Below are 19,475 nucleotides of genomic sequence, written 5' to 3' on the forward strand. Positions count from 1 at the left end.
AGTCCCTGCCTGTGTGGCTCAAAGGCAGAATGGAAACCTTTGGTAAGAATATCTCAATTTACAATGAAAAACTAAACTTACTATTCTTTGTAAATGTGGAAAATTATTTATCATTTGACAAGCTTCGTTAAGGTTTCTGTGCTTATGGAACCATGCCTCCCTTCCTTTGGGTGCCCCTGAAATCATTCTTCTGGCAGGACAGCAGAACAGCAAGGAGCCAGTTACATTTTTAATCACTTGTGTCCTGTAGGAATTGCAGTCTGCCAGTACGGGCAGCTCCTTCCCCTCTGCAGATTGAAAGATGGGAACTGTGGGTCCAGAATGGTGTGTCACAGTTACTAATGAGCCAAATATCACACAATCTGAGTGTCATTAACCGCTGATATTCTGCCACGGAAAATGTTTAACCCAGTACACAAGCTAGATCTGGGGAAAAAAGGGCGTTTATCCTTCTTTTCCATTTGTTTTTTTCCCTGAATGGTGAGTGGGGAGTGGAGAAACAGTTGGGTGAAATGAATAGGGAAAAGTAAAATAGAATTTAACCTCTCCTCACCTCAAAAGAAAATATCAGTAGTGTAGAGTCCTTACACACTCAAAACAGTTCACATCATTTTACCTTCTCATCAGGTAAATCAGTTAGTCATTGCAGAAGTAATCCTTAAGGTGCTGATTCTACCTGAGATTCATCCTTTCAGGTGGATGATGGCCACAGCCTCAGTTCTGACATACAAATATCTCATGGTTTAGATGTGGTATCTGAAAATATACATCTGGACTTTTGTTTTTTACAGAGTCACTATGTTAAAAGATAAGACTCTGAAATCTCTTCATTCCAATGGCTACTTCTGGAGACTGATGCAGACTATTTTGTGATCTATACGTTTGCTTGTCCGCCTGTTAATGCTTCATGAAATACACTTGCTTTAAATAGGAGAGGTGCAGGAGAGTGAAACCACCAGAATGACAAAGTGTTGTATCTTGATTCCAAAAGCAGGTGAAGTACATACTTTTAACGTAGGTCATTGGTTTCCTTGCTGTACAGTCATTCTCAGGTTTTGAGTAACAAGTGCACAAGGGACTGAAGTGCTGAGGGACATGGTTTAGGGAGTGTTAGGAATGGTTGGACTCAATGATCCAATGGGTCCTTTCCAACCTTGTGATTCTGTGATTCTGTGAATTAAGTGTGTGGCTGATATTCAGCCTGTCTGTGAATTGTGGGGAGAAGATACATATGCTCTGTCTAAAGGCTTCATTCAAAGAGCATTATGTTACATTTTTAGAGACCTTTGGCACTTAAAATTAATCTACCTGGGGGTAGTTTGGTGCTGGTTCTTGGAAGAAATCAGGGATTTTGTAAATTTTGACTATGTTGTATTATACCAGGGCTTTTGAAATATCTCTTGCACATATTAGGACCACCAAAAATGGGCTTACTCGCAGAGAAAGTGTACTGCAACTTAAAATGGGCTGAGTGTATGCTATAACAGGAAAGAGGCCTTTTGGAGTATTGTACAAATATTGCTACAATGCAAACACATTAATAGACCATAAAGTTCAGTCTTGCTGCCCTGAATACAGGAGCTTCCCCCAATTCCTAAGACATAAAATCTGTACTTTTTTCTATCCTCATAAGCTTAGCACATTTTAAAGGAAACCAGGTTTGAAAATTCAGCTGCTATAACTACACTAGACAAACATAAAAGGGAAGGAATTGCCATGAGGTGTAGGTGAGACTTCATCCTAAGAGATTTATACACAGCAGGCCAGGGCACTTGTCCTGCCTTGCAGCCGCAGGAGCAGATGCCAGTAACACTGAGAGGGGGCAGCTGTTTTGTCACGGGTGTTATTGGAGCTTGCAGTCTGCAGCGCAGATTCATCTCAAGAGAAGCCTGTTACAGACTTAAGCGTTTTTTCCCTTATTTTATCAAGTCATTTCTCTTCAGAGGTAAGTCAGCATTTGAAAACCCATAGAATATTATGAAGGGATAAAACTGAAACAAAACACAGGAGTGATTTGCACAGGGAAAAAAAAAAAGGAATAACTATGTTGTGTTCTGAAAGCTACATACAACTTCTGTTACAAGAAGCTTGGACAGGTGCCAGAAGCTTGGTCCCTTTGTGGTGTGATTATATGACCACTAAGTCATTTAGTTCAGTTGATTTGCTATATATCATGATAAATCTGTATACAGCAGAAAATCCACGATGTTCTGCCATTTCCTCCTCTGAGGTTCTCTGCCCAACACGAAAGCAGAGAACAGCTTTAACAAGATCTGGAGGCACTTCTGAATCCTGTGTAACACTCATCTCCTGTCTTGTGCAGGTTAACAGGAGGAGTTGCTGAGCAGGCATAAGAACAGATGAGGAAAGACATTGAGCAGTAATGATGGGGACAGAAGGTCATGACTCCTGTGGGCACCATCCTAAATCTTAGTCTCCTTCCTCCTCTGCAACTCTCTCTTTGTGTGAGAGAAAAAACACAACACTAATGTACCTGACACAAATACTAACTTCTTCATCCCCAGAACAATTACCTATGAAAATATTTCCTATTAAAGTGGCTGTTATCCTTCTCCTTTTGTTTTTTATTTTCATAATTTGGGAGGTTTCTGATAATTCTGCCGAAGTTCATTAAGGATAACACTCTCTGTCATGGAAGAACTCTTGCTGGGATCTTTTCAGGGCCCCTTGTCTCTTTCCACTTATCAGGTCTTCAGGACAAATCCTTCTTCTTCTTTTCAATGGTTGGCAACGCTCTGTCAGTGTGCAAACAAAAAACAATTCATTTTGAACAGCATTCTCCTTAAGTCCATGGCATGAAGTATGCTTTAACACAAGGAAGCTGTTGTTCACCCTCTGAGTGTCCATGCCTCAAAGAGGATTCTGTCTAGTCTTGCTAGATCTATTCCTTGTAATATGCTGCTGCTTGAAAAATGGTTGCTGATAGACATCCCTGTACTAGTGACTTCTATTTTTTTTCCGCCTCAAATCTACATTCTTTGTTTAGCTCAATCTATTAGTTCTCCAGTACTGTTCATAGAGCTATGTATTATATTTATTTTTTATATATATGCATACATTTTACTTCCAGATTAGCTCAAACATTCTTTGAGAGCAGAATTTTCCATTGGAGTTTGTGGCTGAGGAAGCCTGCTTGACATTTCAGGGAAAACAGAAAAAATTGTGTAGGATTTTAAAAGCTATGTTATGCAAGATGGAATTTCAAAGGTTTGTTCTTCAGCATAAACTGATTGTTTTTGTCAGCAGTATTTCACAATTTACTTTCCCCTATAACAGCCTTACATTATTCATAACTTGCAATCTATTCCTTAAATTTTCAGCTATAAGAGTTTCCTGGTGGGGGTCACAGAATATGAAGGCAAGTATTGATTTGAAACATTTGAAATATAAATGAAGTTGTCTAGTTCTTCTGGTATGCAGAATATTATAGTCACTGGATCAAATTCAACCTCCCATCATGTCTGTTTTCATAGACAATAAAAACATGTTCCCGACCCCTCAGTGGACAGTGCAGCTCTGCTCTAGCCTCTGTCTGAACATTCTTTTATTTACCCAGTATTCATTAAAAACAAACATGAATAATAAATGTTTCGGTGCACTTGAAGACCAAAAGCAATCACTATTTTGTTCTAGTCTGACATTAGGTCAGAATCTTAAGACTTTGTTTTGGAACTACTGGTCCTTTTCTACTTAAACTTATGGAATAATATGAAAGCAGTATCCCCAACCCCATTTCACAGAGAAGGGCGTACACAAAATCTCTTCTCATGTGTCACAGGAGTTTGGGGCTAGGGCGAGTATTAAACTCAGTGGCAAACCTGTTTTGGCAAACCAATCATCACTGGTGGTATTGTGATGGGCAGGCATATATGTGCACCCATACGTGTCTCCTGCTCGCTGCTCCCAAGCCAATGCTAGAAGCCAGGTCTCCTGTCCTTTTCCCCACCTGAGGTCTAACAGCTCCTATTCAGCTGCATTTGACAAGTGAATAGCATTCCGTAGCTCTGGTCACTCACCTCTGAGAAGATCACGTCATCGATTAGGAGTCATACCCACAGGCTGTCTATTAATTTACTACATTCACATTTTTCTTTCATGAAAAGTGAGTAAATTTGCTCCACTGATAGTATTTGTTGCAAGCTTTCTAACGCTGGAAAGCATTCGGAATTTTACCATCTTTGTATAATTCCTGACTTTAATAAAACATAATGTTTGCAGACTCCACCAAATTTAATGGCTTTAAGATAATAGTAAGTAGTGTCTATTATGTTATTTTTGAATGGCATATCATGTTATCATGTTATTTTGGAAAAAGAAAACAAGCTTTCTCTACGTAAAGTCAGCAACTGAAATATAGTAGGTGAAAGAAGAATTTTTTCCCAAATTAAAAAGAAAAGGCACAGTTAGAACTTCATTTCCTGAACCTTTTAAAATTAGTTCCAGCAAATAATTTCATTGTGCTGTGTTGTTATACCAACAGGACTAAAGATCAGATGACCCAATAACTCTTTTACAACATCTAAGTTACCTATAAGATGCTAAGTTGGTTTTGGTGTGCTTCAGACATGATGCACAGACACAAAACACTGACTTTCATCTAGTTTTCTTCAGCAGGAGAAAGGATTAATATTTTTAAGGTACAAATTATTCATGGAAGAAAATTCTGTCAGGGACAGCTAAAAGTATCTCCAGAATTCAACCCACATTAATAAATACTTCTGACTAATTTTTTTGAAAACTCAAAAAAGGCACAATTTTTCATTTGGAAATATTTTCATTAAAAGAATTGTCAAAAATAATTTATAAAAAGGGATTTAAAACCTGAACATAAAACTACACATTTCATTTGACACAAATTATTTCCCCCCCCAAGTTTTTTCAATTCAGCCAGTGAACTGAAAAATCAATTATTCTCATGGCTCTACTGGCAAATAATTCTTATCAGAATAATTCCCCAGAGGGAATTATAAGTGACAAGGAGCTTATATTTTATGGAATTTAAAAGTTTAAAAAATTGAGGCTAGCATGATAAACAATGAGAAATGTTCTGTTCAGTTTTCTCACTTTTCTCTTTGAAATTCTGACCTCTGATTAAGACAAAAAAAGAAAAGAGAAAAAAAGAAAAAAAGAGAAACATAAAAAGGTCTATATATTTTAAAGTGGATTTGTAGTATCTGTTTAGGTAATAAAAAGCAGCCAATTCCCAATTATTTCAGATGGAGCTGTGAGACCTAAGCATTTTGAAAATCCACCCTAATGAAACACAAGAAAACAGCAGAACAAAACCACTTTTGAAATATTTAGTCAGCTTCCTTTGCTCTGAACAGTTCATTATGCAGCCCTCAACTCTGATAGTTTATTCATGAATGCCTTGGAACACATGCCAGAAAAGAAAATACCTGCCGCGTGCCTTATAATTATCCTTATAGTTCAAGTTCAGCAACATGGTTTTTCAAAAAGAGATCACTTAACTTGTCCTTGTGAGTAAGTGCATTCTTCTCCTTCGCCTCTCTGAGCAGCGTCGACTGGAGGTGCTGTCAGGACCCAGCAGAGAGCCATGGCTGAGACATTGCACTTGTGCTTGCAGCAACCCGCCCGATGCTTCTCTCGTTCTGGTAGCAATGGCAGCGCTGCAGAGGGAAAGTGGTGATTCTAAGCCATAGAATCATGGAATCATAGAATGCTTTAGGTTGGAAAGGACTTTTGCAGGTCATCTATTCTGACCTCCTTGCAGGAGAAGGGAGATCTTTTAACTAGATCAGGTTGCTCAGCGCCCTATCCCTTGAATATTTCCAGGGATGGGGCCTCCACTATGGGCAACCCTGTTCCAGTGTTTCACCACCCTCATTGTAAAAAATTTCATCCTTATATCCAGTCTAAATCTACCCTCCCTTAGTTTAAAACCATTACTCCTTGTCCTCTCGTAACAGGCCCTGCTAAAATATCTGTCCCCATCTTTCCTATAGGCCCCCTTTAAGTACTGGAAGGTCGCTATAGGGTCTCCCCGCAGCCTTCTCCAGGCTGAACAACCCCAGCTCTCAGCTCGTCCTTATAGCAGAGGTGCTCCAGCCTTCGGACCATTTTTGTGGCCCTCTTCTGACCCTCAAACAGCTCCATGTCCTTCTTGTGCTGAGGGCTCCAGAGCTGGACACAGTACTCCAAATATGCCAAAAGTTTTCATGTCTAGATTCTTGGGATTCTCAAATGAGACCAACCTGAACTACATTTCTGCTACACCCTTGCTTACCCCAGTGGTTTTCCTAAATGGCCAGTCAGTGCCTAATCATCTCATGGTGATACTGAGAATTAAAGGGTGCTTTTATTGACAGTTATTTACTTTTCCCCCACTCATCTCCTACAAAACAAAGCAGATAAAAGAAAGGATATCTGATTTGGAAGTACACGTCTTTCTAAAGCACTGAAGTCCTGGGCTTTTCAGGGACTGTTAGGTTATGTGGAACTATAATTGTTAACAGAACAGTGACTGGATCAAGAGCTCAGCCTTATTCTTTATGTGTGCTTTACCGCTGGTTGTGCATATTGGTGGTACATTTGGAGTAAAAGGTGGCCGAAATATGCAGAAAAAAAAACCCAAGGATGTGGTCAGTAGTCTTTTCTCTTTGGAGAAAAGTGTGACTCCTATCTGGCAGTTTTCAAAGTTTTTTTCAACCTTTCTGGCAGTTTTCAAAGTTTTTTTTCAACTGCCTGAAGCTTTCCTGCTATTTCCTACCCTTTGCTGCAGCTCTGCAGCAAAGTGCATCCTGCATGGCCCTGGCGGGGTGTTTTGTCGGAGCCACAGTGAGTTGGATCGAAGCAGCCACTCTGGCAGGGTTAGGCAGGCTCTGTAAATGATTCTGCTTTGCATTTGATTTTCTCTCAATTATGACTCATTTTCTTCTTGGAGACAAACCTTTCCTGGCCTCTGTGTTTGTTTGGAAGGGAGGTGGAAGCATCCTCAGGGCTTTGATTTGTAAAATCCTCTCAGCTACAGACAGAAACTTAACAAGAGGGCTTAAAAGCAGAGCTGGTCACAGCAGATGCCTATCAGAGAATGAGGAGAGGGTTCCTCACTAAATGTTGATACCAGGACCCACAGAAACGCCTTTCCTGTTACTGGTAGCAGTAGAAACAGGACTGAGCTATTTGTTGCATTAAAGCTATCAGAGACCTCTTACTTTTGCAAGTGCAACTTGGTGTCCAAGAGCAGCCATATTGGAGTGGGCTGTTGCGCACATCTTCTGTGCCTGCGTGCAGGGATCCCACCCTCAGCGCCGCTGCAGCTGCATGGGGCCAGCCCTCGCTTGGCATCCTGCAGCAGCAGTGGCAGGGGGCCTTTGCTTTGAGTGACGGATCACAGCGGCTGCTCCTCCCAGAAGGATTGCTCAGAGTAGCATAAGGCATATTTTCTCTCCGTTAGAGGCAACCCATTTCAGCTCATACCCAGCTCTTCCATATATACTGTCCCTGCAGCAATAACTACTAGGGGCACATTTGAGACTTTAAATGAAGCCATAGGAGGTCTTTTAAACAGAAATGCTTTAAAATCTTTTGAATAGAGCAGCAGCTGTATTGGTTCACAGAACTGGTTTCTCTAGTGTTGAATTCTGTGCACACCACGGATATTTTTATGCTGCTTTTCTCTATTATAGTCCTCAAAAAGTTATCGCAATTGGTATGAAATTAACCTTATTTGTTTCTCATGTAGCAGAAATGCTGCTCCCCGACAACGGCTCATGAAAATCTTTATTCCTTACTGTGACACAATAGGTGCTACACACTGAGTCTTTCTCTAAGCCTAAAGTAAAGAGATTTGTGCTTTGGCCAGATCTGTCCAACATTAGCTATGGACACAAATAAGTAAGAGCTCACTTGAGGTATTGCTACATGTGAGAGTAAAATTTTTCTGCTGCAGAGAGTTAAGTTACATTTTTGAATGGTATTGTAAGCATGTCCACTTGGATGGTAATTTAATGACCACAATTTTAGACCTCCCACACAACAAATTGTTCCTTTTCAGTGTTGTGCTGGGAAAAAGAATTCAGGGTACCAGCTGGCAGCTGATACTGTGAAATACTACTTACAAATAAAGACAGGAAGTTTGGTGTAATTGCTAGCATCTTAGAGCAGCTTTCTTGGGATTGCTAGTGAGCAGATGTAAGACTGGTATTAATTAAATTAAACCCAGAAAAATTGGTCTCTCAATAAGTTTAAAAGTGATGATGCACATTAACGCAATGCCAGGAATTTCAAATCTAATGTTCAGATTTGTATCAGGAGAAAAGAGAAGAAACTGTAACATCTAAAGACATTTTAACTTTTGTTTTTGAATGTGTAAGCTATAAAACTTTGCAGTGATATATTGCTGTGTCTTTCATCTGAGGTTTGTGTGTCACGTTCTTAATGATCTAGCAGGCTGTGGTACGGACTTTTACAACTGCTGTGATATAGTGGTTAAATTATGCCTGGTGATATTATACTGATTAAAGTACAAGATGTGTCCAGGGTATCTGTTGGTCTGTATTGACTTGCTGGTAATGACTTACTGCCTAATGGATGGATAGAAAACTAGGGCTGGCTAAGCAGGTTGTTCGTCAGCAGAAAAAAAAATAAATAAATAACAAAAGCTTTGCTCCCTTAATATTGTGATGGCAACAAGCAGTGGTTAGATGTCAGCCAGCATGCTCCTTAGCTGTTTTGCACCATCAGACAGATAATGAGAGGGCATTGCCAAGCGAATTGCACTACTGCAGCAGGTGGAGAGACATGCAGTCTTGTCCCGGTAGCCCTTCTCTCTCTGATGCATAACAGCATGGGCAGCTGAGCATATGCAGGTTTTCACTATCTACTACTTTTTCTTGATATTTAGAACAAACCTATTAAAACACCAGTGATATACCATGACAATTTAGAACACGTAAGCTGTGTAGTACCTCTGCAACAGATGTTCTTCCCACTCTGCCATGCCATCTCATGTATGTATCGTGACATTGATTGCTGTGTGAAGTATAGCAAGTTAGTAGGTGAGAGATCCCGGAAAGATGGAGTGACATTTTCATGTGGGAGAGAAGGAAAAAGAAAAGCTGATTGTAAAATTGATGTACGTAGAGTTTAGATTCTTTGCTTTTTTTTCCATTCTTCAGTGGTAGTCTGGGAACCTACCAAAACAATCACTAGTGTTAAATAATCAGCTGGGAGTACTGGAAGGAACTGCCATTATTGATCTTCATCTTAGCAAAAGATTTTACTCCTTTCTGAGAGAGACATGACTGCCATGGTCCCTGTTCAGCATCCTTCACATAGATAAGAAAAGCTTCCTATTTCTGAGGGTAGACATTAAAGCAAAAGAGAAACAGTGTGAAATAGCAGCACTATACCTTCTCAGCAGTTGTGTCCCTAAAAGCACATCACACCTGGGACTCCTTATCCTCCACTGGCTCCCAGTTTCCATCCCATACTTCTGTAAAATCTTGGGCCTGCCGTTCAAAATGATAAATGATTATTTGCCATTATCTAAAAACACAGCCACCAAGCCTAGGATAATATGAATGAAAACCGGAAACAAATTAGGCCACATTTCAGACAGTGTGAACTAACATAAATTCATTGATTCTGCTGCAGACAGAGTTACATCAGTGAAGAATCTGGCAAACTATGATCACAGGTGAAATGATTTGCAGAACATGCTGCTGGTAAACTCTAGCAGATTTTGTAGCCACTATCTTTATTGACGCATTTCCGTGAAAGCTAATATCTCTGAAGAAAAAGCAAAAATTAATATTTGGGAAGGGGATGGAAGTTAGATATTTTCAGACATTTATTTCAGATTTAACACTTAGAGAATGTGAAATGAAAATTTTAGAAGAGCATTTGGCCATTCCACTTGGCTAGCTGTATCTGAGTATTTATTACCGAGGGTAGGTATTTTTTTTTACGTGGTGAACTGAAATAACTTGGACTTAGAATTAGTTGTTCCTTTCTACTAGCGTAAGCATCATTGGCTTATTTTTAGACTTTGGACTTAAGAGACTGAAGTAAGCCTGAATATTTTCATATCTGTTGGTCTGTAACATTTTTTATCTAGCCAAGAAATCAGAACAGTTTCAAATGCTTAAATACGAAGGTGTTTGTAAGAGGTTTAATAGGTTACTGCCTCCTCCTTTCTATATATCTGAGTTCTAAATGTTTCTGATCTAGCCTGTAAACATATTCAGTTGCCTCTGTTTGTTTGGAAGCATGTCATCTAGTAAACTGCTGCATTTCAGAAACATTTACAGTTTATTTGGCAAGCTAAGATTGCTTCTGGCCCTCTGTCTGAAAGGAGCAGGGGGAATGGAGCAGTGAAACCAAAAGGACCTGCCCTACTAACACTTGGCTTTGAAAGGAAGACAGTATTCGTCTATCAGACAGAGTACTCATCAAATACAGGCTGAGGTACAAATCGATCAGTAGTGATCCTGTAGTTCTTGTTCGTATTGACCAGTATTTAATTTGACAGTAGTACCCATAGAAATAATCAGGCTATATAGAAATGTTTATTTGCATCTTAACATAATAAATCTTATAAACATGTTAATATTTCAATTCAGCACTTGTGTACTCTGTGGTTGGGCTGGCTTACTGCAAACAGTGGGCAATTCCATGTCCTGCACGCTTTTGAGTCTTGGAAAGTACTTGCTGGGAAAGGGAATTATGCTGCCCTTTTGGACTATGTTTTCTTTTTTAATTTCAAGCTCTCTAAACTGCTTGGAAGTAGGCCACTGAAGAAAGCAAAGCAAACATGCTCTCTGTGCCTAGGGTTTGCTGTTCCCCACTAGATATATTATATTCAGCGGAGGGAGAATAAGAAGCTATTTTCCCCAATTTTCCATACTGCCTGTGGGAATCTAATTCAATTGCCTCCCAAATTGAGCAGTGAAAACTAAACAGTAAAGAATAAAGTTGGAGAGGCTTCTGTAAATCTCTGGATACAAAGGTACTAAGGTGCAGCAGGATTACTGAGTACAGGTTAAACTTCTTTTCTAGCCACAAAGCTACTTACAGATTTAAGAAGCTTAAAAAACCTGATCCAACATTAGTCCTTGCTTTGCAAATGAAAGAATAATATATCTACCTATACAAAGTTATATTTGTTATTATTGAATTTTTTTATCCTTCATTATTGATGTAGCCCCATTCCACAAAGGAATCTTTTTTCAGTGGGAGATTATGGTGTATTAGATAAAACCAGGGAAAGGGACAGGGAAGAAGACTGGTGACCAAAGGCATTTCCATAAATACACAAATGAAAGAAAAGACTTGCATTTCATTACTCTCACTATAGTGGCTACATTTTACCAGCAGGCTACAGGGGGCTTATTCATAACTTCCAGAAAAAGATGTAGTGCCTTTTTTGGACTTGGATTCCTTACAGCAATGTGGACCTGAGATAGTCATGTGACTCAAACAAAATACTGAATAAAAAACTGAATTGACTTTTCTTCTTTATGTGAGCTGGGACGTTTGTTCAGCACACCTACTTGCAGCCACCAACACGTGCCGTTTTCTGATTGCCAACTGTGCTCAGGTTTTTTGACCCTTTTAGTTCAGGACTTCTTCAGAAGGGTAGTCCCTGCATTGAGCATTGGTAGCTTAGATTGCAATAATTATCTTGTTACCTCTTTTATATGTGTCTTCTCACTAGCTGTTCCATCCTCACAGAAGTAAATTGGCCAGCAATCATTTTATTTCTTCACAACAGTGTCCTTTATACTTTTTTCATCCCCACAAAATCTGCTTCAATTGTAAACCTGTCTAGGATAAGGATCACCATATTTTGGTTTTTTTGACATGACATGGAAAAATCCTATGACATAATGAATAATAATATTCAGTAGACTTGGGATGTTTCCAAGACTGTGAGCCTGCCTGAAAAGATGTTCCACTTTTTAGAGAGATTTAAAGGAAAACAGACTTATGTGAGGTTTTTTCATGATGTTTACCTGTACACTCAGTGGTGCAAGAGTTTTGTCATTTGTCTGCACAGACACTTTCTCATGTTGCGATGAATTTGTCTTATAAAAGGAAAAAAAAAAATTAAAAAAAGAAACCTGAAAACCTAATGATTCAGATGCAAAGCTGGTTTTATCCCGAAGACTTCATGGTATATTTTAGAGGTGCTTATATTTTAACTTTCGCTTTCTAAACCTACATCTCGTCCTTTTTCATGGTTTAAAAATGTATTTGCAACATGGAATTTTCATCTTTGTCAACAATATATTAGAAAACTAAATCTCAGTGGTGAAGCTGCCTTAAGGTCATTAGTAAGCTTGAGAGGCATAATGTAGATGACAGCCTTAACACGACTGATGTCCTGCTAAACATAGCCAAGTCCTTTAAGACAACTCCACCAAGGTGCTGGAAGTAGTTGCTAGCACTAAGGAGCTGCCTAAGGCTCCTGACATTGCTAACAGTGTTTTAAAATGCCTAATTAAAACTGTGCGGGGATGGTATTTTACGTTGTGTGCATACCACGTTGCGTGGGCAGTAATGGGAAGAGCAAACATGCCATCTCTTCTGCAAGTTCAGACTTTGCTTATCTGGGAGCAGGGAGCTGACTTGTGGCATGTAAAAGGGAAGAGTCTGTGCAGAGGGCTTACAAGTTGGTTTTAAGTTGATTTTCTAAACTTTAGAGATGACCTAGAATGATCCAAAGATGTATGTAAGTGAGGAACATATGGCTAGCTGTTAAAAAAGTATCAAAGAGCTTCTCTTGTCTTTCTTTCCCATGAATGATCTCTTCAACAGAAATGATCCCCTCATGTGACCCCGAGTCTGTTGGTTGGCACTCACATGCAAAAGCATCAGCACACTATTAGCGATTACATTAGTGATATTTACAGCATTTTAATGTCGGTTGTCTGTATGTAAATAGAGCCTGTGAGGAACGCAGTGCTCCCAGGGCTCCTGCTCCCACTACAACAACACTGCTCCTTCAACACGCCAGAGTGCTTCCAGCGCCTTATGTAACTGCCAAAAATATCATTTCAATTGCTTTATGACAAAATAATGAGTCTGTCAAAGATGAGTGGTCAGAAAAACAAATTTGTTCTCCCACACAATTAGAGTTTATAGCGTTGGTCAGCAACATCAATCTCCAGCGATTCAAAATTGAATTTGCACGTTGGAGGGAAATGTGTTCTTGTGTATGCTGTAACCAGGCTGCTTAGCAGGAGGAGTCCTCACAGGCTGAACTAGAAAGATGGATATCAGCTGAGCTGTGGAAACATCAGGATGGAAGTTTCCAAATGCAGACAAGCGTTGTGGGGACGTGGCCACAAGCTCAGCACCGACAGAGCCATTCTCACAACAAAAAAAAAAGTGTGGAAAAACTGTTCCCAGATGGAACAGGCAGACAACTGTTCCCTTCAGGTAGAAAGCTATTTTTCAAGACCTGCATCTTCCTGTATGCAACCTAATTGCTCGTGGAGTCGTGGATACCTGTAATCACGTACTTCAGAAGTTCTTTGTAAGGATGTAGTATACAAAGCATTAGACCTCAGTTTATGTTTATGGTGAGCATATATTGTATCTTGGAACTGCACTTTGCCCTTAACATTTACTTTGTCCTTCCATGAGATTTTGCCCCGGTCTGTTGTCCAGTGCAGTGCAAAGACTGCAGCATACATTCTCTTACATTTTCCATCTCCTGTATCCTCATATCTGCTGTACTTATTACATCTCCCTCAATCATCCCTTCTCAGTACACAAGCAAATCCATTTGACGTGCTAAGTAGCTGCTACCCACCCACTGCTAGGCAGTAATTGCATTTCTGGGCACGTGTACATAATACCTTGTAAAGCACTTCGACTTTTTTCTTTGGATTTCAAGAAACTATAGAAGCATGAAATAATGTCATCTGTAACTCAGTACACAGGATGTAGAAGCAGGTTTTTAGGTTTTCAGAACTTCTCTACTCTTATAGATGCAGCCAAAGTGACCACATTCTTCTAATGGAAGCATCTAAAAGGGAAATTTTGGGTTTAATGTGCTTTGTATGTAAATCTAATTAAACTTTTGTTACCATCTCAGATTTAAAGCAGTAACAGTCAGGAATAGATTTTCAAAGCAAGTGTTTAAAGAAATTGCAAATGGTGCCTAGGATTTTCAGCAATAGTTTATCGTCATGGATATTCACATCAAGTGACAAAGTATGTCCTTACCTATGGAGCAGAAAAGAAAGGTAATCTTCTTTTAAAAGAAGAGATGAGACAGATGAAGGACTCTGAACTTAAGCGGTCTTCCATAGGAAGCTGATGTCCACATCCTGACAGTGATCCGATAGGAGCTCAAGTCAGCGACCAGACCAGCGGTGCCCAGCTGATTCACAGTTACCTAAAATGCCTAAGGTCCAGGCTCTGCTGCCTTGTTTTCGCACTGCTCACAATCCAATGTATCTCGTCACAAGAGTAGTGCTCTCATGGTCCATCTGGATGGTACTTCTACCTAAGCAGTCTTCTTTCTGTAATGTTAAATATTTCAATTTCCCTTACTGCTCATCCCAGAAATAGACATAGCATTTTATTGTACTTCAGTCATCTCTCAGCTCCACTGTGCACATTCACTTATTTCATTCATCCAGAGAAACCTGTCCCTCAAGTGCAACAGGCATTTCTTTTCTTTGCAGAAGTCACTGAGATTGCCCATATGTACACTCTGATGGGGTCCTTGGGACAGATTGCCCAATTCCTAATGCTGTGTTCCTAAAAAAAAAAAAAAAAAACAGAACTATACAAAATATTATTTCCCTGTTTCAGTAAAAATGCCTCTCCACATACAGCACAGAATTTGGTATTGGCTTATTTTTCCCCAGAAATGGTCCCCTCCAACTTACCTTCAGTTTGCTTTCCATGGATGCTTTTTTTTCTCTTTCCGTTTTAGTGCTGTCTGCATTTTACACTGACTCAGTATTCAGCTACATCTTTGATTTGCTGTGGAAATCATGATTAATCTCTCTGAGATCTGTGAAGTGACCTCAGCAAAAAATCGGTGCAAGTGAGAGGAGAATCAGAGCCTCTGTGGTTCAATCCTCTATATGTCTTTTTTCTGCTTATGCTTCTGCTCTTTTACTCCCCATGTATAGTTGCTGACACCAACAAGAACTCCAGTTTAATCTCTTCATATTTCATTAATCTACAGATTTTTTCATAATTATATAACACTAATGATCATAAAACAAACCCAACTTTTATGTTGCCTATACACTATGAAGGCAAAGGTAATGGGTTTTTGGCCACACATTGTCTGACCTTTTGTGGATTGGGGTGTATTTTATTAAATTATTTCTTTTTGTGCCCACTTTAACTAACTGTTATTAACTCTACATTTAACATTTTTAATATAAATGTATTTTTTTAATTTGATCTTTGATCTTTAGCTAATCTTGTAGAAAACCACAGTGGCCACATTTGTTCCTTACTTTCTTCTCCTTGGAAATTAAGTTTGAATTATTTGGATTATTATTTTAGGTTTGCAAACACAGCTAAATTTGAATTATTCTGAGGGGTTTAGTATTATTCACCCTTTTTGGCTCTTTTTTTGCTTGATTGTTAATCTTAGATTTTGACTATCTATTATCTGTCCACAGAGGTTTTAAATCAGTCTTTTTTTTTTTTTTTTTTTTTGTGATCAAATTTGTTTTTTAATCTCAATCACTTTAAGTTACACTCATAGAAAGCTACACCTCTCTCCCCACTGCTGGTTGGGATTTTGGGAGGTGGTGGGTTGGCTGGTTTGTGGGGTTTGAGTTTTGGTTTTGTTGTTTTAATTGGAGGAAGTAGAAAGTTTGCTCTCCTTTCTCATAAACATGGTACTATTTGGAAATTTTTTTTAAGGTAGGATGCAACATTCTGGGGGATTCTGCGGGGAGGGCTTTCAAAAATACATATAAAACATCAAAATAAGTTAATTTGCAGAGAGGCATTGGCTGAATGAATCTGTGATTATTCTACCTGTTTAGGGCAGAAAGAGTAATTTAGCAGTTCTTCCATTTAGGAAGTTAAGTGGCTGAGAAGTCTTTATATTATCTGTTTTGTGTGTATGTGTGTTCTGAATGCCTGTAGGAGGGCTGATTAAAGGAGGAGGCAACCTATGAAAAGGTGGATCACAGTGAAGTTAGGGAATGTGGGAACTAAAAGGAAATCAATATGCATAAGAACTTATCGGAATTGTTTGTGTATGTATATATACCCCCATACACAAAAATACACGCAAGTGTTTTGTGCACATATGAAGTCCTGTGGGACTGGATAGGAGCAGAGGGAGATGGAGACAGATGGAAAAGGTTAGAGTCTGCCCAAGACTTCTAACCATGAAGCAAAATTGAGGGTCAGTTTATCTCTTTAGGAACACATGACAAGTATAGCATCTAAGAAGTGTAAACAGACTTTGCACAAGGTTATCTGACACAACCATTCTATACTTTCAGGTGCTCCTTTAGAGAGCTGTGCACATTTAAAACAATTAGCAGAGGTACCTGTATTTATTTTTCCCACTTTGAATCCCCTGCCAGTCAGCAGCATCCTTTCAGAGCCCCAGGAACTACAGCTTTTCTTCAGAATCAGCAGGCTTTTTCTTCCTGCCTAGATCAGTTTGCTGCCTCTGACACTGATGAGTCCCTCCAATAAAACAGAAATCTCCCCCTGAAAGACATCTAATCAATCCCTCTTATTTATTCTGGCGACCGCACATTCTCTCCCGCTTCTTTCTTCCCTGACTCTCTCTAAGTTTTGGCCTTGTGATTATTTTATCTCTCTCCTGTTTTGGAGTCTTCCATTTTCATATTTCTTTTGACAGTAAAAACACTCACACTTTTCTTAATAGCAGCACTATTTACCAAAATCTTCTATCTCTTATCCACTGACACCCAGACGAGCATCATTCTGCAGTGGCGAGTCATTGAAAATTTACTTTACCATTGATGTAGTCTTTAAGCATCGATATTTTGGAAATTACAAAAAAATGAATCACACTTTATTTTGTCTAGCATGTTCAATACAGTTTGGCAATTTCAATTTAAAGGGTGCTGAACCCCATTTTGTTTCGGAATGAGCATTGTTCAAATAAGAGCAGTTTCATCTGCTTCATTTCTAGCATTGAGGAGAACGCTCCACCATCTACTGTATTACAGATTCTTGTGGGTTTTCTCCAGCAGCCACTTATGACAACTGCAAGCTTGTTTTACCCTGGGGATATATATGTATGTGGGCAGTTGCTTCAGGTCATATTCCTTCCAAATGGAAGTCAGTTTGACAGCTGTTAATTTGCACTTGGCCATTCCATGTGTTGTTTTGCTCTAATTATTGGTGACTGTGAGGAACAGGTGACAAATGCCCACATGAGAACACTTTAAATCACTAGATGTACAATCATTAGGAAAACAAACAGACAGGGTTGTTAAATAGTAGTTGTCTTTCCATCCGCAAGCAGAAACAGATTTTGACATCTATTGGAAAGGGATGCAAAGAGGTGACAATACCTTCCTGTTTATGAACCTAGCTTCCCATTGTGTAAGTGTGCTTGTTTCAGGGAAAGAGGGGAATTTAAGGAAAATACAATTGTTCTAAGGCAAAACTTAGAATCTGGTTTATCTAATGATTTTTTCACAAGGTTTTATTAAGCGTTCTTTCCTAAGTAAAACTTAACACGCTTACCAATATATTTCCTCTGACCTTCAGCTACTACAACTAATTAAAGCAGGCAAAACAATTTCCTTTCTGAGCAAGAGAGTACTTGCTGAAGAAGAATGGCAAAACACCATTATAGTGAGCTTCACTTCTACTTAAATGTGGCATTGCAGAGGGTATTTAATTGAAATCTGTTTTCTCAGACACCCAAGACCTAATTTGGATCTGTTTGGGTCAGATTCTTGAAGGGCATAGGCATAGGGCTTGTTTCATTCCTGGGAGTAATGAGTAACTTTAATTTTTGCAAGATTATAGACCTTCTGTAGTGAAAATTATGAATTATTTAGTTAATTTCAAGAGCTGCTTTACTGAAAACAAGAAAAGATTCAGCATCTTGGTGGAAAGTCTTGGTGAAGTTACTGCTTTTAGACCTCTGCAAGCTGAAGATATTACAACATGCTATTTGAGTGAAGTCTTGTGAAGTATGCTAAGACAATAATACAGGCACAACACACAGAAATAGAGTGGTTGCCATAGGACATGCTTTACTAAGACTTAATCTGAACTTAAACTCACCTCTAAATAATGTCCCACTTTTTTTTATTTTTGCCTTTTAAAAATAGGTGTAAGTGCAACCTTCATGCTACTGGCTGTAAAGAAGAAAACAAAAGACTACTTTGTGAATGTGAGCACAACACAACTGGCCCAGACTGTGGAAAATGCAAGAAGAATTACCAGGGCCGACCGTGGAGCCCTGGTTCTTATCTGCCTATACCTAAAGGCACTGCTAATATCTGTAAGTAGTTCAGTATAATAAGGTTATTTCATTATTAGAATTCTGCCCCATATCGCAACTCTGAAGGAAGATTGATTTTGGCAAAATTTGTCATTTCTTTATGACCCAGTGCATATAATTGGACAAGCTGTCAACTTACAAGCGCTCTCACATGGGTCTAAGTAACTTGCATGAGAACTGCATGTTTGTATCCATAGACAAATCCCTGGTCACTGCACAGAAAATGCTAAATAATGAAAAAATTAAGACCCTTCACATATAAAGCACACACAGAGGAGAGAAACCAGTGGGAATATCTACAGTACTGCTCCAGCCATGATGTGCTCAGCTCTCCATTCATCCTTATTGCCTCAAGATTCCAAACAACCTCAGCGCAACACATGAGATGAGGTGCTGTTCATTTTTTATCTATATAAGAAACTTAAAAGATCTCAGACCAAAGTTGCTAACTAAAGATCCAAAAGTTGCAAAAGGACGTTTTTACCTGATGTTGACCTACAGTCCAAATTCATGTGCACTCTTTTAGGTCACTGTAATTGTTGAAGGAGAAAAGCAAGGGCAAACCCTAAGTTTTTGTATCTGCTTGGATCCAAAAAATAGCCATTCAACAACATTTACACTCAGTGTTCGCGCACACTTTCGTATTATCCGAAGTAAGTTATTGACAGCTGCATTTCCTGGTCCTGGATAGGATTGTGTCATAAAGAACGTGGTCCTGAAAAAGAGGACATGAAGACGAGTATGAGCATCAGTTCTTACTTTCATGCATGTTTGAAATACACAGGGATTCAGAATCCTCCCGAAGTCAGTAACAGACTTAAATTCCTTTGAAGAAAGGATTGAAGAAGATGAGGATAAATCACCAAACCTTCTGACAGAAGTTACTAGCTTCTTTTAAGAAAAGAGTCCACAGTTCTGTCCTGATTAAAAGCAAAATGCTCTTTTTAGAATATTAGAATATAACAATTTTAGTTATTTTGGAGAAACAGAGCTATGT

The 19,475-nt window shown here is 39.1% G+C and overlaps 1 protein-coding gene across 12 annotated transcripts in view; it reads left to right on the plus strand.

Moving 5' to 3' along the window:
• The window catches only part of NTNG1 (netrin G1), a 155,811-nt gene that overhangs the window by 78,623 nt on the left and 57,713 nt on the right, over nucleotides 1–19,475 (plus strand). For all 12 annotated transcript variants that reach the window (XM_054073203.1, XM_054073213.1, XM_054073201.1 and 9 more), the window contains exon 4: nucleotides 18,306–18,478. In XM_054073203.1, coding sequence (XP_053929178.1) covers nucleotides 18,306–18,478 — 173 coding nt within the window. The remainder of the gene's footprint in view (nucleotides 1–18,305; nucleotides 18,479–19,475) is intronic.

This window comes from Cuculus canorus, chromosome 8, assembly GCF_017976375.1.
Source record: "Cuculus canorus isolate bCucCan1 chromosome 8, bCucCan1.pri, whole genome shotgun sequence".
Classification (NCBI taxonomy): Eukaryota; Metazoa; Chordata; class Aves; order Cuculiformes; family Cuculidae; genus Cuculus; species Cuculus canorus.